The 23,709-nt window shown below is 36.5% G+C and overlaps 1 protein-coding gene across 1 annotated transcript in view; it reads left to right on the forward strand.

Annotated features, from left to right (window-relative positions):
• Positions 1-130: 130 nt before the first annotated feature.
• PDS5A (PDS5, regulator of cohesion maintenance, homolog A (S. cerevisiae)) overlaps positions 131-23,709 on the forward strand; it is a gene marked incomplete at its 3' end in the record, with an annotated part of 50,390 nt that continues 26,811 nt past the window's right edge. The window contains exon 1 of the mRNA XM_010076960.1: positions 131-295. Within this exon, the coding sequence (XP_010075262.1) occupies positions 176-295 (120 nt within the window). The remainder of the gene's footprint in view (positions 296-23,709) is intronic.

Below are 23,709 nucleotides of genomic sequence, written 5' to 3' on the forward strand. Positions count from 1 at the left end.
GGCGGCGGGGGGCGCAGCCGGCGGGGTGATAACCGGGGCCTTCTGCGAATTGAGGGTGAGAAATGGAAAAAGAGGGTTAGAAAGTCGTTTCCATTCTGGTGAACTTTTGTTTTCTGACCGATAGAGGCCGGTAGAGGACTGTGGAGAAGGAAAGTTTATAACCAGCGGCACCAGGATGGACTTCCCTGCTGCCCAACCAAAACCTGCTGCCGATGGTAAAATCATCTACTATCCTCCTGGAGTGAAGGAGATTACGGACAAAATTACCAACGATGAGGTAGTTAAACGGTTAAAGGTGAGCAACCCTGACCACCACCCCCTTCCCTGCAACTTTTGCTTCTTAAGGTCAACATTTCATCACAGGAAGGAAGAACTGCCAGAGTTTCCTTGTGTCCTGGTTCAGTCAAAACTATGACACCTTGTCATGGCTGAAATGTCTCTTTCTTGCCTGCAGACCTTTATGAGAATACTGCTTCCTTGCTTTTCCTTAAAAGAGGAGTCGTCATTTTGGTGATTCGTGACTGTACTCTTGCAAGTTCTCTCAAAGCCAGAGTTGATACATTAAACTGCTAATTTGTACATGGAATACATCTGTGCTGTTGGGGAGAGGTCTGAAGTGGAATCATAAGTAATAATTGCAGGATATGTTGCTGAAAATTTTTGTTAGTAAGCTAGAAGGTTTTTGTGGGTTCCAGTGCTTAAAGCAAGCAAAGTTGCATGGGGGAAACAAGTAGATCTAGTTAAGGGTATTCTTGACTGAAAAGATAGCACTCTTCACAAACAGCAAAGATTAATTTCTGGAGTTTGTAGATGGAATTTTGAAATTATTTCACACGTAAAACCTGCCTCAGATTTTCCAATTTGATATAATTTGTGTAATTTATTTTCCATGCAGTATAATTGTGGCTTGGCAAAGCTGCTAAATTTTCGTAAGCATTTTGCTTATGGGACTGTTATAAAAGCATCTTCTCTGCTTGTTTGCCAGCATCCTGAGGGACTGTGAGGGTTATCTTTGTTTTTTTGTTTTTCTGATCCCTTTTTCCACTGGAAACATGAAATACTACTGTGATATAGTAGTATTATTTCTTAACTCTATGTTGAAAATAGAGAATAAAGTTGAGCATTGATCAAATGTTGGCACAGCTCGTTTGTTAACACAGTCGTCACTACCAGAACCAGAAAGTTGTTGTAACCTGGGATTTGGTCCTATGCTCAGAGTGGAAATGTAGTAATAATTTTTTTGAGATCGGAAGTATTGTCTTCTCTGGTGATCTGTTTCCCATCACAGCAGTGACCCCACAAAGACTGAGAAAGAGAAAACATGGTTGTGGCTAGTCAGTTAGTACTTTGAAAAATGTCTTGTCTATAAATGTGAAAAGAATGTAGGATTTGTGCTTTGCTTTCAAAACAGCAAGGCACATGTCAGTTGTTTCTTTGAAAACGAGCCTTGCTGTGCAATTACAGTTTTCAAAAATTATTGAATGGAGAGTTGCAACCTAGTATTTCCAAAACTCAAGTGGCATATTGCCAGTTACAGGAGAAGATCCTAGAATTTTGATTGTTTGGACAGAGACCTTTAATCGAAGTCTGTGTGGAATGGGGAGGAGTGCAGTTTTGAGGTGATGGTCAAAATGGGTATTTTATTTTGTCCCAGTTGGAGAACTTGCAGTGGTGAGCTGTGCCATTCCTAGCCAATAGGAATAATAGAATTTCAAAGTCCTGCATAGATGTTCTGCTGAATTCACATGTGTGTGTTGAACATAATTTTCAGGTTGAGAGCAGATTTTTTTTCTGTCATTTCTTTATGAACTGCTGTTAAAGAATTCAGATGGTCTCAAGACTGTAGACTAACTTTAAATGGGAACAAGTACTGTGTTAGTGGACCTATCAGCACTGAAACAACAGAGGCAGATTTTTCTTATTGTATTGGTTCTTCTTAATCTGAGTTTGAGGAATATTTTTGGTCAGATATTGGCTTTTCTGAAGCATCAAGAAAATCAGAGGTACTGTATACTTTAGAAGTAAACCAACAAGTTATTTTCTTTATGTTTTTCTATAAACATATATGTATAATCTTTCTTTATGAAATCCATGCTTCTTTATATCAACTTGATTTATAAAAACAAATTCACTTTGGCATGTGGAGTATTACAGTGATGCAGTGCTTGGGATGGAAATGTTTGAAAAAATTTTGTTCAATTAAAACATAACTTTTCACAAGTTTAAATATGACTTAGTGATAAAAGCCAGCTTTATCAAAGTGTACAAATTCAAGCATGAATTGATCCTTGAAACTAGTTTTTTTGCCACCTTCTTGGCCGTGCATGATCTAAAGATTCTCTGTGTGTTTCTTACAGAAGATGTGTGTGTAATTTAGTGTTTTGGCCACCAGGCTTTGAGTCGGTTCCTGCAAATTTTTGTTCTTTTAGCTTATCGAAGTCATGGTCAACTTAATTGGTTACAAATTAGTGTCCTTATTAGCAACTTTTCTGATATCACATCTGCATTTTTGTGTTCAGACCTCTTCTTGTAATGAAGGCTTTTCTTATTATTGGAACTTGAGACCTTCTGGGCACCTGTCCCAGAGTGCCTGAGCAGCAGCTTTTGTGCCAAGGACTTTTAAAAAGAATGTTTTTCTATCCTTTTCCTCCTTCTGCTTGGGGTTGTGGATAGTAAAATGTAGGCCACATTAATTTACAGTGTTTTGATATATCTGTATGATAACATTACCACTGCCCTGAAAATTGAAGTATTGATAATTTTAAAATGAACACGTACCTTCTGAGCAGTGTACAAAGGAAAAGTCTCTGGATTGCATATGTATGATGAATGAAACATCAGGTGCATAATGAAGTCAAAGGTGGTTTCTGGTGTGTTAGATTACATTAATGGGTCAGTGCCTTCTTAGAGTGGGACAGTATATGATGTATAATTTCAGCTATTGAAGAAGTGATGAGTGATTTTAACTGTGGTGTGCTATGGCTGGGGACAAGTGTCCATTCAATAGATCCAATTAAGTTTAACCAAACTAGGCAGCTAGCATGTAGCAGAAAGTTGAGGCTCACTGAACTTTTGACTACAACATTTATTTTTATTTTTAGGTTCATGTTCCTCTTTAGAGTGCATCTCTTCAATTTATAAAGTGATTGGTTTCAGGGCTGTAAATCATATGCTTGTCAATGTAGTAAAGCTTGTGGGGACAGGAGGTAACTTTTATTTAATCAAGCAATAGAAGTGGAAAACAAACAATTCTAAGGCACCCAAGTAATCCTCCTTCAGTTCCAAAATTCAATCAGCAGCTAAATACAAGTTCAGGACAATTGTACTAGCAATATTATGTTTCTTCCTGTAAGATAGTTGAAGGTCGAAAGAAGTTTTAGAAACTCAGCATCCACTTTGCTACAAAGCTTCTGTACGACTATTGAATTATTTTTTTTTCATTGGCTGTGTTTCACTGCCTTGTCAAACTCCAGACTTGTGTATTGTTGACAGTAAACTATTAAATCTCAGATATAATTTTCTTTGGTCACAAGAATATTTTGATGTCATTTATATGTAACTTTGTCATCATTATGAATAAGACTAATGGTAGTGTACTTAATTGGAAGATATACTAAAAATAGCCCCATCAATCCAAAATACATAAGAGTTTTTCTGAGACTGACATAAACAGCCTTTGTAGGCAAAGCCAGAACTAGCACTGAAAGAAGTGGCTCTCTCTGCTCCTTGTCCCAGCCTCTGTTCTGTACCCTCTCTATTACCGTTTTATTTTGCCAAATGCCAGAACAGATGGGTGAACAGATCTGAGTTAAAACACAGAAGGAGAAAAACCCAGACCTGTGTTAATTTTAGCCTGAATAATTTTATTGCCTGGCTTATCATTAGGGCTCACAAAGGCTTGTGCTGGCATAGGAGAAAAAGTAACTTTTTTCCGTGGCAGTCCTGCCTTCGAGTGTTGAAGGAACTTCAGAGTCGATTTGAATGTGAAAGTTTGCAAATGCTGTCTTTTGAGATAGAGATAGGGACTTTTGCATTGTGCCTGCAAAACTATCTTGCCTGCTAGATTTTTTAAGTAAAAGAAATAATGCATGACCATGAGTTCAGATATAGTATTGTCCCAACAACTATGCAGTTTGATAAAGTGTATGACAAGTCGGTAGAAAAAAGAAAACGTTTGTAGTGCAACGTTTTCTTTTACCTATAGATATCAGTGTAAGCAACACCAATTCATAAAATCTGTAAAACGCATATTTAATCAGACACTGAAAATACAAAAGTACAAAAAAAAAAAGGAGGAAATTTATGAAACCTTCCAAAGGAAAAGGAATGATAAATTGGTTTCAGCATAGAGGTTTTTAACAAAAGTTTAAGGCAGTGTAAAAACCTGGGTTTTTTTTGTGAAATTAGGTGTTTTATAGGTTAGAATTTGTTGAGGGCGGTGTAGTTCTTTATCATAGCTGGGGTTAGTATTCTCCTTTATGTGGTTTTTGTTTGTTTTGGGGAGTGATATTCCTTTTGTTTTTCAACCAGTCAAGTAGTCTTGTTGCTTTTCTCATGGTGACAGTCTGGCAAGGCATTTTCTGTGACAGTTTCTTTTGATTTCCATACACACCACCACCCTTCCACCCTCTCCCCAGTTCTCCTCCTGCCACCTCACCCCAAGGCCTAGATTGTGATTGTCCGGAGAACTTAGCACTCCTAGTGTGCCTTGAAGTCTTCCTTATCTTGTCCCATGGTATTTCTTAGTTATCTGATATGTATTTGTGCCAGAGTGAAACAAACACTCCCTCTCCTTCCCATTGTCTTTCTGCATGTTCTTCTGGTTGTTAGGTATCGGCCTCTTTGTAGTTGGGCCTGTTATGTTTTTATCTTTGGAAGGTTATCCTCATATCACTAGAAATAGTTAATGCTAGTAATTTATCATATTACGCACAGGTGGTTTTTGGGCATCTGTTGCATAATGTCAAAATTGAGAAAGGTTGTTTTTTTGCTACTTAAATGTTTTGGAGTAGGCTGGAGGTATGTGAGAGGGGAAAAAAAAGTTGCTCTTTACTCACCCTGGTATTTCTGTATAAGTTAATGGCCACTCTCTGAGATTGTGTAGTTAGATAGACCTTTGATCAAACTTGTTTATGCTTAGGTAGTTATCTTGAACAAAACTAAAAAATGCAAATTAGAGTATCATCTGGGAGAAGAAAATCTAATTGGTATTGTGTCACACTAGAATTTGGTATGTTTGAGGGTAAAAAGTATACATACTAAGCGTGTTGGATTGTATTAGTTAATAAATACTGCTTGCTGGGAAGACTTAGATGACAGGTATTTTGATGGCTTAGACATCTGACTTGCATGTAGATACATGCTTATATGTAAGAATTATAAGTAGTTTTGTGGAGGTCATGTAGCTAGGTTACAGAAATGATCCGCTGTTAATTATTCTAACAATTTAAAAACTTCTATTAATTGTATTTGACTGCAGACTGCAGTTTGCAAGGTTCTTGAGCAATTGCTGGCCACATAAGCCTAAAGCCAAATTTCTAATTTGATTTTGCTCATAGTTTAATCTTTTTAATTAGTTTGACTACTGTAACAATCAAGTTTTTCATTAACTAGGACAGGCCGCTAGTCAGAGAAGTCTTGTTCTGATTTTTTTTTTCCAATGGAATATTAGCTGTCTGCTTTGTAAATGTCCCAATTTAATCAATCCTTAGAGAAACGGACCAAGCAGGCTCGCCCAGTTCACATAGATGTTACTTAATTTCACACTGATGATTGATGAGACCCTTTGGCTTTTTATCTGATAATTTTCTTTTGTTACAAGTGCATCAGTAATTAATGTCAATTTTGCATGTACAGTATTATTCTAATGGTTTCTTGGCAACAAGAAGATAAATACATTGTGAAAGAAAAGAATCCCAAATTTGAGAGGGGGGGAAAAATAGAGGTGCTGAATTAGAAATGATAACTTCTGATGACTGACCACCAGAATGGCCAGACTAGTTCAGAAGTCCTTATGGCCTCATTTCTTCTATTATAAACCTCAAAGAATTATTAATTTTATTCTTGTGCTAATGCTTTTTTGTGAGTTGAGGACATGATGTTAGCCATAATTTAAAAGATGGGGAACTGAAGTGCTACTGAAAGGGGAAAAAAAAAAACAACAAACCTAAACACAAGAAAGACAAGCTGGCTTCGTATGCCTGATTTGTCATTTCTAAAATGTGACTTCTGTAGTGACTGTGCATTCTGTTGCACTTTACATGTTCAGACCACAAGTTCCTTTGATTTCAGTTACATTTCTGAGTACCTAGAACTTCTGTAAATCAGGCCTCATTGTCTCTGCTTAAGAACCCAGAAAATGACAAATGTCTGCTATGAAAACTTTGTTGTAGGCTGTTTAACAGGTATGGTATAGAAACGTTGTAATAGGTGGGAGGCTAGCATGCAAGTCTTCAGGCTTAACTGTTTTAGAACATGGTGCAGAATATTTCTTTCTTGCAGTATTTTCCTTCAGTTAGTCTTCTAGCTTCAGTAAATGAGAAAGGCAGCCTCTGGACAATATGCTCCTCTACCAAACAACCTTTATTATCTCCAGAGCAAGTCCTTTCTGTGAACTGAACAACGTAATGGCTTCAAGTTTTTGGTTCTGGATTGTTGGTTGATTGGTTGGGGTTTTTTTGGGGGGGTGGGGGTCAGGTGGGTGGGTTTTTTTAGAAGAAAAAGAAATAATAAAGGTATGTAATCACTTAGCAAAAACAGTATTAATGTTAGTATTGCGGAGACAGACTAGAAGTTTGAAAAGTATAGGATTGTTTACCTTGGAAAAGAGAAGAGTTGTGATAAAAACATACAAAATAACAAATGACAGATAGTAAATTAGGAATTTCTGGTTTTGCCCCCCTCTCCTGAAGAAAGAGCATTCATTGAAATTGAAACTTAAAAATTGTTGAAGTTTAAATATTTCTTAGGGTCATTGGACGGTTGTGGCAGAGTGGAGCTGAAGTGATGTTGTCTTTAATATAAGTGACATACTTTAATCACATAATCACTTTAGCTGTGTGTGGCTATTAGTATGTATTTTTATGGTATAATGTGGAAGACTTCTTGTGTATTCAAATATTGAAAATAAACTTTGGATACAAAATCCTTGACACATCACTGCATTCTTATGAGGAGTTTATACGCATAAGTTTTCAAAACAGCAGGAGCTTTAGCTGTGCTCAAGGACTTATAAATGAAGTGTTAATCTTACAACAGTGCTATAAAGTGAAAGAAAAATTATCCCTTGGTTTGCAGACAGTAGTATGGAGATGATTGATAGGAAGGGAAATCAAACATCATCTGGGGTTACTTTTTTTCCTTGTCTACTTGAATCGTTTTGTATTATTTTGTCTGCTTAATACCTACATGCATCTTTTGCTACCAAAAAAAAAAACCCAAACAAAATAATTATTAGGTCATTTGTTCACAGTATATATTATAGCCATTTTGGTAGTTAAAGAAACCAAACTTTTGTCTAGTGCACAATCTGTGTTAAACATTTTTCATAGATGATTTTTTTTCCAGACTGCAATATCTTCTTAATCACCATTGTTACCTAGAAATCTAAAACACATGCTTATTATTGGTGTCACTGAAAGCAATGTGTGTTTGCTGGCTCTGCAGCTGCAGTAAACTAATGAACTGTATTCCCACTGCTGTGCTGACATCAGAATTTGGCTGTTGCAAAGATGTCTTAAGCATGATGAAGTACTGTTAAAGGTAAACAAAGATAAAATTGGCACAAAGTGCAAAATGGAAGATTTAAAACTTTGCGGTACCTAGATAGCAGGGGATATCCTAAACGTATGTTTTATTTGTGTGAGACATATGGTACATACTTAACCTGATGGAGATGTCAGAGCTGCAGTGTTAGGATCAGTTTTTCAGCCATGGTGGAGGAAAAATCCTTTCAAATTTACTCTGAAGACTGGTCAGCCTTTTTAATGTCTTCGTTATTCTCAAGTGAGTTCCCATTTCTAGTTGTTCAGTAATATTACCTAATCTTAATGGTACTCTATTGTCTTCCATGAATAGAGCGTGTCACATTTTGCTGAAATGCTGTTTGGTGTAGTCATTACCAATTTTAGGCCTTATATTATGTTTTCAGTGTTGTATTTTAATACCTCATGGTAGAAATTATGACATCTATCTCCAGGAGATTTATCAAAACTTTCCAAAGTGTTGAAGCATAGGAAAAGTTTTTTACTGGCAAAATACATTCATAAGCATTAAAGAGACATGTATTTTCTATTTACAAATAATTTTGGAACTGATACAGACATTAAAGATGAAAGAGAAGGAGAAAGAACATTTTAAAAGGAGTTCAGAGAAATAAAATATTTCTGGAGTCTTCCCCCACCCCTTTCCTTGCTGACTATAGCACCTGAAAAATGCACATGCTTAAAAAAAAAGTAGTTATGTTGGTGTTTAGTAATACTAGCATATGCTTCCAGTCATTAAAGAATTCCCTTTCCTCTAGTCTCTCTCTTTCTTATGGCTTTCTACGGAAGTAACCTGATTGACGATCAGGAAGTAGCTTTGGATCTGCAAGTTCACATTTTTTTTTTAATATTGTGTGACTTGCTGATCTTTATTTTATCACTGCATCTGACATGAGAGGCCATTGAAAGACCAACTTCAAATTTGTATTTAGTATGAAAATCTTATTACTGTAGTTTTACGTGCCTGAGAATTAGTCAAAAATTTAAAGAAAACATATTTGAGTTTTTCACTTTGTATATGTGATAGTGCTTCATCTGGCCAAATGTTTTTAGCTTGCTTTTCTAATGAAATAAGGTTTTTATCTGATCAGCCAGTCTCATTCTTTGTTACTGATCTTCCCTGATGTTAGTTCAAAATTTGCTGGCAATTGGCGAAGGTTTCAGAGATGTAAAATTTGTCTAATTGGTGCTGAGCAGAATAGAGACATCCAAATTCACACATCCTGTGTGCTAGCTGGAATAAATTCAACTAAATCCCACATTGGTGTTTCAGATGTTGTAGGGGATGTGCTGCCCACTCCCCAGGTCTCCAGGCATGACACGCAGAGGGGAGTGGGCAGGTAGTGCAGGAGAATGAGAGGGATGCAGAAGGCAGTGAGTCGGCAGCCCTCAGAGAAGTGATGGGAACAGACCTGTTGGAAACCAGCCATTGTTAATTTTGCTGCTTATGATAAAACTTATTTCATACAGCAGCAGTAAAGGAGATAAACAGCTAAAATAAAGCACAAAAACTTTTTAGTACTGTCTTAACCCACAGACCAGTAGAGGGCTGTGCATGGTATTTGAAAATATTACTAAATGTTTAATGTAAAGTGGTGGGTTTTAACTAAAAATGATACCTGCGTTCCTTGATTGTCTAGATGAAAATTGCTTATGTGATATGCTGTTACAGAAAGGGTAGAGGAAAAAGGGAAAAAAAACCAACCCAAAACACTCAAAAGTAGCCAAAAATCTCAAAAGATGATCAGTAAGTTCTTTAGTTCATGTTTTCTATAGTATTTTTCTTATGTAATTTGTTTTTTCTGTTTATTTTGCTTTCCTAGAGTCGTGATGGTGGTGCAAATGCTGAAGCAAAATGTGTTCAGTAGAAGCAGAGTTGAATTTAGGAAGGGCTTAATATAAAGAAAATTCACAGTTTCAACCTTATGGTGATGCCATAGTGTGGATGTGAAAATAAGTTTGTTAAAATAAGTTGTTCTTTGGAAAAAAAAACTGTTTGACTTTACTTGTGTTACCAATTTAATGAAAGGAAAATGCAGTTGATTTCCCATTAAAATTTTTACTCTACCTTCAGATAGAGTTGTCAAAGTAGGGTAAATCATGTTATTTTAATATCATTTTGTGTTGTGAACTCTGTTCGTATTCTGTTACTATTTGAGAATATATGTGTGTATTGGAATTTAAACCATATTCGTAATTTATTAGGGATTTATTTGAAATTAAATTTTGAGTAATATAAAAATTGCTCTTTTCTTGTGAGTTAAAAGAGTAAAACCTGATACTAAGTCACTATACTCTCACATACTGCAGTGCCTTTGTGTGGGCTTCAGTCCTGATGTCCTAGTCTGTCAGAAAGGATATAATTTTTCTTTATAAACTTTGTTTACATGAAACAATGAAGAGGATTCATTCAGAAATTATGCCCTTTTGTTCGTGCAATGGAACAATGTATTGTAGGCTAAAGTATAATTCTTAAGCTGTTGCAGTAATAAGAATGAAAGGAAGTAAAATCAATACTTATTTTTGATGGTAGAAATGGAATTCAGCATTTTGAGGGTTTATATGTTTTGGTTTTGCCAGGTGGTTCTTTCTCAACACTGAATTGCTGCAGAGTTAACATTAATTTACTTACAAAGCAAAACAAAGAAATGCAAGGCAGCTTTAAAGATTTTTACTCAAAATACATGCTTATTTGAATACCATATTCAGTAATCCTTTGTAATGTAGTTGGCATGTGTCACTATTTCTAAAAAACTTCTAATCCATCTCGTCTCTAAAGCTGCCACTTCTGCTATCATCAGTAAAATCCCAATGGTGAGAAAAGCAGTACTGTTTCTGCTTGTGTGAAGTCAGTAAATGAAGGTCTAAGAGTTGCATTGCTGAGCTGTCAGTGACATTTTTTCTTAGAAAATATATGTAGAATATGCAAGTAGGTGTAACTCTGCAGCCTAAAAGAAATTGGGAAACCTGGAAATAAGATTTCAGCATTGTCACAGTTGGCATTGGTAGTCTAGACTGCTGTAAAATAATGAGAATTTTGCTTTAGGAAATGGGAGGGTTCACCAAGTACTAAAACTATATCTTTGTAGAGTATATAAGCATTGGTATAACTGGAAGTAGGTCAGTAGAAAACCGGCTAAGTTGTAAAAACAATCCCTTTGAACTGGAAGGGAAAATCAAGCTAAAGGCTATGTTTCTAAACATCATCTGGGAAAGTGGGGGTGGCGTGTAATGTTTTCCAAAGTTAAACCTTGCCTTTGTTTCTCTTTAGAGGTTAAAACACTGTCAGTCAGATTACAAAGTAAAAAGACTGCCAGTTAATTTAGTTTCATTGTGACATCTTTGCCTATTGTTCTTAGTTTAGGTTCTTGTGCGAATTGGAGCACTCCGAGTTGTATTTGTTACGTAGATTAAAGCATACTCATCCTAAAGTTGCAGCTCTCTGTGCCACTCCGTTTCTGATGCTAAAATTGTTTTCTGATACCCCTATACATCTGTGAGGATGGAGTTCTCCATCACTTTTCGTCTAGCAGTGAAGCTGGTTTGAGAGATGTCTTCACGGGCTCTTACACTGACTCTGCCTCCTGAGAAATTGTACTGTGGAGCTATATCCTAATTCACACTGTCTTGAGACTCTTCAGAGTCACTCTGACTTCAGTCTGTATGTGGGCTGTGATAAGTGTAAGTTTCTGTGTACTATCTGATTTAATGCCTGTCAACACTTTGGTTAAAAGCCTGGCGTCGTGCAGCGTCCCCATAAAATTAATTTTAAAACTAGATGATCATCTCAGATTTTATAAATTGTGAAAATCTTAATTGCTAGCATTTTTAGAGGGTTTGCCGAGGGTTTTCCCACAGCTTTTCCTCATCCTTATAAATCTTCTGCTCGAAAACAAAACTATGGGCAAAAATAATTTCATTGGGAAGGTGAAAAGGTGGAGGGGTAAGTAATGATAGGTTAGTTCTGCAGTGTATTGCAAGTCAGCTTAGTAATCTGAGCCGACCTGCATAGTGGGTATTTTAACATAGTCAAAAGTTTATCTAAAACTAGAAAATGCAAGTCCTCTTTACAGAGGGCCAGAATTGTGTTTTGGAAGCTTGTCATCCTGACACTGTTGTACCTGACTACTTTGAGTACTCTTAAGTTGATGCTGCTACTGAAGGAAACAGTTACTCATCTTCGCTACTGCTGCCATTGCTATTCAGGGAGAATAATGATGAAAGTCACTTGCCTTACTTGAGTCAGCAGCACTCTCAGTTATAGAAACAAATCAAGTTCATGAAGAGTAAGAGGAGAAAAGTGAAAAACGGAAGCACATACTAACTGTAGGCAAGGAGGGGGAAAGTAGTATAGTTGGAAAGGATGGAGTTGCTGTACCAGTAGCTGGAGGTTTACCCTGAATCAAAACCTGATGTGCTTCACTCTCCTGGAATGTGTGGAAGCACATACACCAAAGCCAGCACTTTGAGCCAGTGAAGTACTCTTGCTTGCTTGTGGGACATCATTTTCCATGCACCAACCTGGGTGTGTCTGTGGCCTGCAGGAAACTGGATTGTGGAAGTGCTCCTGTTCTAAACAATTTTTTTTTTTTCCAGGTTAGTTTTCATTTGGATCGATATGACTTAAGCAGTCACCTACTACCCCCTCCTTGTGCTGGCAGAAGCTGTATGACAATCTTGGAGTGTCAGAACTGTTACTTGCAGTGACAGCTTAATTTGGAACACTGTGTTCACTGGATTTGACCTTATTAAATCTACTCAAAGATTCATTAAACTGTGCCCTAAGATTGGGCTGAAGCAGTCCAACCCTCCCCTGTGCACTTTTACAGCTGTGTAGTGAACTGGTTCAAGAATCAGATCTATCTGAAAAGTAACCAGTCCAGAAAAATGGATTTTTCAGTAGTGTCTCTCATTCAGTCACATGGAGAGACAGGTCCGACGGATCTGGGTTGACTCATGCTGCTGTAAAACTGCACCCTAAGAAATTCTACAAACATCCCCCACCCTTCCAATTTGCTGAGGCAGTATCTGTATACCAAATGTATACAAATGAAATGTATGTATACAAAATTAAGTATGTCTCTTTTTTGTGAGAGCTGCAAAGGTAAGTGCAGTGAATGATGCGCTACCCTCCCACATCTGAAAAAGACAACTAAACTACAGAGGAGAATGTTCTCTGGTTAGAAACAATTGAAATCCGTGCTGTGTTTATAGGCAAATATGTGGATTGTGCTGGTACCAGTAATTTTGAACGAACACGACTGTTGTGGAATCCACAATGAAATTTCCAATGTTTTAGTTGACTGGCTGCTGTAATAGAACATACTATTCATAGTATTATATGATTGCTTTCAAAATAAATTGATTTTATATGGAATTTAGAGTTGGTGTGGTAATATTTAGTGAGGGGTACTTACATACACGTCTCCTTTCTTTATGAATGTTTGGTTTCTTCTTTTTTCCTCTTATTGTCTTTCCTATTTGTACAAAAGAAAGAATTTGAGGTTTCAGTGTTTTTCAGGCCTCCCTAAGCCAAATGGCTCACAGTTCTGTACCTGTATTATGATTACGAGATGTGGTCTTTGATGTTTAGACTGGTCTTTTCCTGTTCTGCAGTCCAAACTACTGAGTCTCCTGCTGTGACTTGAACTAGAGTAGGCGGTACAGGCCAGTGCTTGCAAACAAATCTGTCTTCATGCCAGCTCTCATTCTTATATTTTTTCTTCCCCTCCTGATGCCTCCTGTAGTTGATTGTTCTTTAAACAGATTTGCGCTAATTTACAGACTGTATTTCTGTCTGTAGGGGAATATGTTTGTGCATACATACACGTATATAGAAATAAATCTTTTATTTCCAGATAATCACATACTGAAAAAAAATTGTACTACCCAGCAGGTAGGCACCATAAATAGCTTTCTCCCTCTCCAAGCATGAACTGTTATAAGTAGTAGAATCTTTTTTTTGGTGTCATCTAAAAGCCAGCATTATTAACACTCCACAGGGCTTATAGCAGGGCCAGACCACAAGTTTACTTACTGTTGCACATGAAGCTCTTCCAGAATTATTCATGGAAAGTGAAAACATTTCTTCTTTAAATGTTACTCACTTACCTCATATTTCATACACTTCAGGGCCTGAGAGCTGCGCAGAATATATTAAGGATTCCTTGATAGGCCAAAAATCTGCTGTTGAAAAATATTTGAACATAATTTTGTTTATTGTTGGAGGAGAAGGTGTTTGCAAAGAGCTTGCACTTTTGTGGTGGTGTATGCATTGAAATTCTGTAGTTGCGAAACTTTAGCCAGCCTTAGAACTGAATTTTGCCTGTTTTTCTAGTGGTAATTTGTTTGTATATGGAAACTTCTATGAAAATGGCTGCATGGGAATGTTGCCAGAAACTGTTGGATGACGTTGTATGGATAATTTTTGATTATACAAATCCTCACTTTGAAATAATTTGATTTAATCTCCTGTTATTGAGTGGGTTTTGTGCCTTGTTGGTTTTAGTTGCTTCATTTTGTATTATTGTTAAAGCAAATCTTTATTGGTCATCTTCAATTTGGAAGGCTTCAAAATAACGCATGAGAAATGAATGTGTGGATATGCTTTGCCTATATTCACCAGTCAGTAGTATATCGGGATTCCTAGGGTTCAGTCTTCTGTTTGTGAATATCTTCTGGAGACCTTAAGTGAGTCTTGATTCAAAATCGCTAATTATCTTTCAAGTCTTTGATGATTTATGAAGAAAATTGTGAGTAACTGATACCATTAATGACCAATGGATCAAATGTTCAGAGGCTTGACCCACACAAAGAAACTGGGGTACATTGATTCTAGATAATAATAAGAAAGTTGCAAGGGGAAGCTTCATGGAGACTGATACCAGTTTTACTATAAATTGACTTTGCGTTGTCTTAATTCAGACCGGAATGCATGCAAAACTATCATGCTGAAAATGAAGGGGGAAGATCGTCTGGTTTGCCTGGGCTTCTCTGAGGTTACTGGCTAAGAGATGATACTGCTTTCTCACCCAAGAGGAGTGATAAGCATACAGGATACAAAATGCTTAAATTGGAAGAGTATATTCGGTGATGGAAAGCTACTTTTCTGCCACTTGACCTCTCAATACCTGACTCTTACAAGAATCTACTGTCTTCTGAAGTTTTCCTTTTGACATCTGAAAGCAGCTCCTAAGCAAATTCAAAACAAACGTTGTAGACATAGTGTCAACTGTATGCAGACAGCCACCACTCGATTTGTGTGTTACCCCATGATTTTACCACCATCAGAATACCCTGTGTGTGAGCAGTCAGAGCTCTGGTAAAAGACAGATGCTTAAAGTTAGAGCTGAGCAAGGCAGTGGTTTCAAGCAGGCAGCAGGAAGCATTTTTCTTCATCCTTCAGTTTCCTTTGCAGGATGTTTCCTTTTAGTACTTTTTGGTCCTTCTGGCCTCTCTACTTGGCTAGGAATTTCAGCCCTATCCAGATTACAGTTATTTACTCTCAATATCTGGAACAGAATTCTGTAATTAATCTCATCATGAATGTATCAGTATTTTGGGACTACCTAATATAAATACTCAAGCATTTTCCTCAATATAAGTTTCTTGGGCAGAAGCTTGTTGGCTCCTTCCTCGGCTAATTTCCCACAGAATTCATAGTAAAATACTAGGTCTCAGCCCTTTTCTTTAAGGTACCAAATGGCTTCAGCTTAATACCTGAGGTTTTTTGCACTAAAGATGATAGTTGATAGCTCTTGTTCCCCGATCATAAATCATAACAGCATTTTTAGGATGTTCAATTAACTCCTGCAGCTATTGAAGGCTGCTGCAAACCTCCGCAGTCTGTAGGCTGATGTGCACTTCTGAAGTCTTCCTTTCTCACTATGAAGATGCATTGTGGAATGTTTTGATTTTGAATTTAAAAACCAAACAAAGTACCAAACAAGAAAACCCCAAAACAACACCACCAATTTGATCAGAATAAAATGTTGTACTATTACATTTTTATTTTTAGGATGGAAAGGTGAGAAAACAAACGTAGCAAGATACATCCCACAGTTTTTTCAGTAAACTGTTTCAGTATGCTACTGACCTGCATGCTATGATCATGAGGGTGATTTAAAAAAAAATAAAAGACACAAAAAAACAGAAAAACAAGCTATAGAACATGAATGAAACTGAGTTTCATCCTGTTTTGGCTTTTGAAGAGTAAAAGCAATGGAACTGCATGTATTTTAAGTCTTGTATATGCAAGCTTAAGACAAATGTCAGAACTTTATATGGCATTCAGGATGTGAAGGCGATAACTTATACAGTCCAGAATGTTTTTAGGTGACAAAAGTTAAATTTTGTGCTTACCTAATGTCTTATGTATGCTTAAGAAAGATCAGGTGGTTTATCTTGACAGTCACCTGTTCAACCACTTGTCATTCTCCGGCAGTTTGTATGTGAGAGAGATCTGTTGTGTACTTTTATAGGTAAGAGTTCCTCTCCTTTTTGAATTTTCCCAAACATTGTTTTTTAGAATATTTTTTATGTTTTATCTGCTTTTTGAATCTCAAGCACATGCAGGTGGACTACTGTTCTAAGGTCACTGCAGCTGGGCAAGTGAGGTTGAGTCTCTGTTCAATTTTTGAGTCAGAGAATCAAAAACAAAGATCATTTTTAAACAACGAGGCATTATTTTTGCTTGTGGCTTCAGGCTACTTCAATCCAGTACTCCTGATGAAGTGTGCAGTTTCTTATGTGTTCTGGGCAATCATAATTTTTTAGGCCAAGGCTTGCTGCCTTCTCTGTAAGCTTCCCGGGTTTCTCTTTGGCACTGTCTGTCACAGATGCAGACATTTGTGAAATGACCAAATCTTCTGCCAACGTGTACCAAATTTATGTTCTTGCTTGGGGTGCAGGTTAGTATTTTTTGAGGTGTCTGATCTTATAAAGGGAATCAGCTGCATCTTCCAGCTTTTTCAAGTGAAGGGAAAAGTTACTCACTGGTATAGTATAATACACTGTCTTGAGACAGTGGTAGTGTTGTATTGGTAGAATTTATTGAATAAGTTAAAATAACTGTACTATGAGATTCTTAGAAACTGTAAACTTTAGTGGGTAACAAAATACTTTAATAAAGTATTAAACTAGATGTTAAAGTAATTTCAGGGGCATAACCTCAAGAAGTGGATTGACTCTTGCATTGTTTTGTACTTTTGGGTTAAAATTTCTCAAATTTTGTCATGGAGAGGAGACACAATTTTCTATATGAATGTGACAAAGCATTCTCCAAATACAGAGCTACTGTGCCTCAAGTGTTTTTTTAAGTATGTTGGACCTTCAAAAATTTTCTGTAATTCCTGTTTTAGGCATTCTTTATGAGAACGTTGCTGGCAGCTATTTATGTTTACTACTTGCAGGTTGCTGATCTCAGTAACAGTTAGTGAAATGTTATTTTCATCTAAAATCAGCATGGTCAATTCTGAGACTGAACTTTAAGTCTATTTAAATATACAAATTAAATATATAAATAGTGTTTTTTTAAATAAAAATTGTGTACAATGGCTTTAACACCTTTAACTTGGATAAGTCAGCCTGATTTGAGTTCTTCCTTGCACAGTTATGTGGGTTTGTGGTGGTTTTTTTATTCAGAAAATCCCATATTTTTTGTTAGATAATGAAATTGTTATACTAATTGTAGAGCTTCAAAATAAAGCAGAAGTGAATGTAGAGGTTAAAATGGGAAAATGCTACACAATGCAGGTGATGTGAGTAGACTCGCTAAGAATGGTCTGGGGAATCTGTTTAACGGTGGGTACCCGATATCTGTAGTGGGAATGGTCATACCATGAAGTCTTCCTCTGGAGTCTGTTTCTGGCAAAGAAAGGAAATTTCAGTTCTCTCTGTGATCTTTGGAACATCAATGATCTTTACATATTTCACTAGGAAAGTTTTACTACAAGAAGATTCCTTACTGGAACTTCTTTGAAAAAGTCAGACATATTTTGAGAACATTCTTTAAGAAAAAACAAAAAAAAGAAAAAAAAAAGAAAAACCCTTGCATTAACACTTTATATCTGATATATTGCCTGCTTCTTACCTTAGCAAAATCAGTAGCTATAAAACTGTGTGATTACATATGAGGAATGTTGAGGGACAGGTACAGCAGTTACAGGCATATTCTGGCTATACACAAGGCAAGAATTTGATTTAACTGATAGCCAAAACAGAACTCTTGTGGAGGGAATCAGGAGTTACTTAAAGTTTTCAAAATATTAGAGAAGAATTCCAGAAAGACTTGATTAGCCCAAAAGGAAAACAAATGCAGAAAATCAACAAAGCCACCGCAACTCTGGGTGGTGACATATTATCCTCTATAATAGTATTGCCAATCCAGAAGGATATATAGTAGAGCTCTGTAAAAGCAGTCATTTGATCTTTCTTTAATTAGGCAGAAAAAAGTCTTGGTTTTGGAAATAAAATACATATTTTGGATGTGGGATAATTTTTGATCACCTCAATGTAGCTATATGGCTTGAAAATATTATTAAAATGTTTAGTAAAGTTAGAACCAAGTGAAAACATGGTCCTGTGACTGGTGATTTGGTGTAAACATCAAGATCCAAGAAATAAGACCATATATAAGATAGAAATGAATGGGAAAAGCTCTGTTTTTTTCTATCTTCCTCTCTTTTCCTCAGTCTTCTGCATTTGCCTTTCTTTTTTCCTTGGACATGCAAATGCACCTCACTCCCATACCCAAAATGGAAATGCCTACGTTCTTGTGTGAAATAATGTATTGTAAAATGAATAGTAAAGACATTAAAAATAACATTTTAAATACTGTCAGGTAAAGTACTCCAAAATGCTTTCTGTAAATAATACATTAAATTTGAAATATTTCCATACTTTTAATATTGGCAATTGTGGTAGTAATATTACGAATTGAATTTATTGAAGACTTTTCATATTATTCTTTGCTATTTACATTATAGTCACATATATTGGCTTGTCATATTAATTTTCCAGGCTTATTTCCCAGAAACTGAATATCCTATGTATAATCATTATGTCTTTAGCATCATCCTGTTGCTGAGCACTGTGGATTTGATTTTCATATCCTTATATCAGCAGTACTGGTGCCTTTTATTTTCCTTTTAGTCTCCCACCCAATTTTAAGGAAAATTTTTTAAGTGGAAAATTTCTTTAAAATACTTTTTCATTCTTTTAACATGTACCGGAAATCAGTCTTTATTACTATGGATACTTGTCATTATTCAGAGTAAAATAATTTAAACTTACTAAATGAATTCTACCAATACAGTATTTTCCATGCACTAATTATGCATAATTGTTTTCTTCCTTATTAAAGAACTAAATGACTTACAGCCAGAAAACCACTCCAGATATGTTTCAGGTCAATTTTTTTCATGCACCAGTTTTGTCCTATGCTTTAAGAATTTCCAGAAACTTTGTTTTTAATGGGGCTACTTAAAAATAAAATTAAACCACCAGCCTCACACAGAGTAAGCAAATTTCTGTATTTTGTCTTTAGTCAGTTCTGGATTGCCCTGTTGTTGAGCTTGGTAGCTGCCTAAACACTTCTTTTGTGTGTTCATAGTGTATAGGTCATAGTGCTCAAGAGGAAACAAAATATTCTTGTAGAATAGTGCTTCATTGGAGACAGCTAATTTGTCTGCATAGAGATTCTTTGCGGAAGTGTGTCTGGTTTGGTAGGTGCAGTAGCTGGTACACCACCAGCTGCTGGTTGAAGTTTGCTGCAGTGAGATGAACAGGAGCGTCTGTATCAGCCAGTGCCTTTTGGGGAGCAGGTTCTGGTTTGATGTGCCTTTGTTTAGCAGGGTTTTAATTGTTGTTGCTGGTTGGCAGTATTACTTTTGATGGTGAAATATCAAAACTTTTTACAGCTTGACAGTTCTGATTTTTGTCCAGCCTTTCACACGGGAATGGAAGCCCCCATCTTCTGCGTTCCAGATAATTGTCATTAATATGATGGTCCTGTATTGAGGCTCCTGTAGATGACAGGCACACAGACAAAATTCTTCAGTGTAGTTTTATCACTAGATATGGGCTCACGCTAGGGTTTCATGTGATTTGCCTCCTAATGTTCAGTCCTAAGACTCAGTGGAATCTGGCTCCTAAAGAAAACTAGAAAATAAATGCCATGGCTGAAGAGTGTTTTCTTGTTCACCTTGATATGTTCTTGTGCTACTGTGTGATGGTATTATGTGTAATTGCCAGTCATTGAACGAGTTCCATGAAAGAAATTTTAATTTCTTTCTTCTTTTACTGTTGGAGACTGTGCAATTAGAGATAAAGATCAAGGTACAAATATTTTGCATAATCTTCTGCTTAAGTAGGTATAGCAAGCTTTCAAACTTACGACCACTTACAAGATTGCTGAAATAGAAAAACTATGTTTTCTTACTACAAAAAATAGTTTTTTAAAATCTCATTTATTGGTTGTGTGGGAACATAGGCAGGAAAATGGGCATGATGTGCTCTATACACCCTCCACTTCTGGATGACTGAGTCAGGAAGGCTGCGTGATGTACCATGGGATGCACCTGCACCGTAGCGTAGAAGTAGACATAGATATAGCCTTTAAAACGTGAGTGTTGCTGGAAGCATAGCCCTCTAGTTGTGTTTTAATGTGAAACACTAACACATGATTTTGTTTTGAGAACTGAGCCTAAATATCACCTCAAAATCAATCCTTAGAGTCAATTCACAGTAGAAATGAAAATGCCATTGTTGTTCTTGTCCAGCACCACCTTCTCTTTGGAAGAGGAAATGAATTATCACACAGCAGTGAGGTGGTTTGTAAAGAATCCTCTCTCTCATATCTGGAGGCTATTATCAAAGTACTTGGGAAACTTCATATGGAAATAGAAACTGCTTCACTATGGGGAATACATTTTTAAGAATTTTTTTTTTTTTTTGCCCCAGCCATATGTAACACTTGCTAGTGTACCTAGGGGAAAAGGACTATTTAATGAAATGCTTCTAACTGATGATGTCTTGAATTATCATTAGAATGTTTAAAGAATAGTCTCTTTTTAGTCCCTCTGCAAATACTCTTTTGTTATGTATCTGTGCATATGGAAGCAAAATTTCAGAGAACTTCAGATTTTCAGTGTTTTCATTTATGAACCTTCTTTAGAGTACTTAAATGATTGTTAGACTTTGGCAGGAAAATTGGAAAGAATTCTGTTACAAATCTTTCTGGTAATAAAGATTAGATACTGCTGAAGACTGAATTGCTTTAAAAAAATAAACTCAAGTCATGGATGTATAAGAGGTGGTGCGTAGCATGAGTATGAAGAGATAATGTGCTGATAAATATGTGCACTGTCTCACTTTTCATTATTTGAGAAGAAATATACATACATTGTTAAAACCTGTGATTTGATCGACAGTATTATAGCTCGTGTCATAGAAAAATTGTTTGTTTAAAACTACGATAACAAAATACTTAGAGGATTTCAATATGGTAAGGCCAAACTAACAATATTTCTCAATGTTTCTTACATTAATATTACTTTAAAAAGTCTTGGGTTGAGGAACCAGGCATTTTTACGCATCAAAAGCTGACTGTAAACAAATAGTAGATTTAAACAAATTATTTTTCTTAATGATGAACCATACAGTGACCTAATGTTAGATAGATCTCTGCACACTTGAGAACCTTTTAGCTCTTTGGGAAACAGGAAACATGATGAGGCGAGTGGGTTGGTTGATCACAACCAAGGAGGATTTCACAGAATTCCTATTAAGTCAAATCATTTAATTGAGTGGGGTGAATCCAGTGGAAGCTTTTAAGCTTAATGTCAATAAAAGCAAGGTGAAGAATAGTAAGAGAAAACAAAACTTTATGGAGTTGTAGAAGAGTGCATCGGGGAAGACATGCATCAGTCTAGGCTGCTCAGTGAAGTCTTCCACTGAACAGCTTCTGTATAAAAATCTAATAGAACTTAACACTGGATAAGGAGCCAAATGGTAAACACTGTGGATATTGTGCTTCCCTTACATAAATGAGGCATGTGTGCCTGTGTGAACACTGTATGAATGTGCTCTGTGCAGTACTGCAGTTCTAGTGAACCTTTGCCTCCAAAGGTATGAGATAACCATGTGATTAGAATACTAACAACCTGGAAGGCAAAGTGAAAGTGATGGTCTGGAAGGGTGAGTGGGGAACCTCTGCTGTCTCAGGTCATGATACAAAACCAGGAAATATTAAATTAAAATGAGTAAATCAAACTGATACATTGGATACAAGTTTTGGAAATTACTGTAACATGTTTCTGAGACCTTGAATTTAAAATGATTAGTGATCACATCTTATGCCAGTTTTTAATAAATAAGGTGCATAAATTTTCTGGGGGACTAGTAGGATTTGGATATAGCTGCCCATTTCAGGCTTCATGTGCTTGCCACTATTAAGGTTGAGAATTTGTGTCATTATTAGGTTGGTTGTTAAGAGTTTGTGTACCAGAATGCTAAATTCTTCTTCCTTCCCTGGTCTTAGCCACTGAATTCTGTCTTCCTTCCCTTCTATTGGCTCTGAAACATATCAGATCTGTCTGTGATCTAACTATGCCTGTCAGAAAAATATCTGGGACTTTTTCTGAGGAGGTTCAACCAGATTAGTAAATTAAATTGAGTCAAAGTGCGGTGGTGGTGCATGGCCAGAGGTGAGGCAGGGTGAGTAATGGGAAAGGGAGAAGGAGATGATGGCAGCAAGTGGTTAAACTGGATTTCTGTGTCACATGGAACCAAAACCATAGCTACTGGGAGAAGGGTTTGAACTGTGTGCTGCTGTGACTCCTGGTTGGCAAACAGGTCGGAATTTCTGTCTGTGCTTCATCTTCCTTTGGTATTTTTTGCCCTGTCTGTGTGTGCAAAACTGGAAGAAAGATAGTACTCCAGCCAGCCAGTTACAAGGGAAGTTCTGTTAAATTCCAGGCCATTAAAGCTGATTATAATTTACTTTCTCCTTAATGATAAATTTTAATATCTTAAGAGCAAACAAAAGCACAGGCTGTTTTGATGGAGTGGTGTTTTGGGGTTGTTTTATTTTTATTTTTATTTTTTACCAGCTTAAAATAGTCCCCATTTTAAAGAGAGATGAAAAAGATCTCATATAATTACAAGAGTGGATGTAAATGACCTTACAGGATGTTCTTCTGTGAAGTATAGTGAAGGAGCTGAGGCTGTATAAAGATGGTTTTGAATCTTCCAGATCTTGCTACAATAAATATTTAAAGTCAATGATACTGCCTAAAACACTCAGTTCTGAGTGAGATGATGTATTTTGTCAAAGTTGTAGTGTTAAGGAAGGGCATGTAGTATTTTCTTTGCACATCATTAATCTGATTTTTTTCCCACGGGCTTGTTCATGGCCAAAGAGTAGAAGATCTGTCACATGCAGTGGTAACAGCATTTGGTAACAGTATTAGGATTATTTTCTGCTGGTCAGGAAGGACCCCGTTTTACTTCCTTTTGAGCTGTTGTAGTCTTGGGAAGCACACTTTTTTGTAGCCTTTCCTTGCAGCAGTCTGTACAAGTTACTATAATCAAGAAGTCAACATTACATGACTGATTTTGCTGTGCAAAATATTCTACCACTATTTAAATAGAATGTTCCAATTTGTGCTGTGAAAGACATTTTGGATTAAGACATCTGATTTTGCTCATTTTGTTTGCCTTTTTCCTCCCATCTGTTGCATTTATGTTACTTGGGGAAACTTCTAGATTTATAGCAGAACTGGAACTCGCTGTGTTCATTATGGAGATACAACATGTGGGTAACTGTACAACCTCTCTCCCAAACTGGTAACAACAGTACTTGTCCTGTTTTGAGCTGCTCAATGTAAGTAAAATAACACAGAATATGCCGTTTTACCAATGTGAAGATAGTGATAAATTCCAAGTC

This window comes from Pterocles gutturalis, unplaced genomic scaffold (assembly GCF_000699245.1).
Source record: "Pterocles gutturalis isolate BGI_N339 unplaced genomic scaffold, ASM69924v1 scaffold50171, whole genome shotgun sequence".
Lineage (NCBI taxonomy): Eukaryota > Metazoa > Chordata > Aves > Pterocliformes > Pteroclidae > Pterocles > Pterocles gutturalis.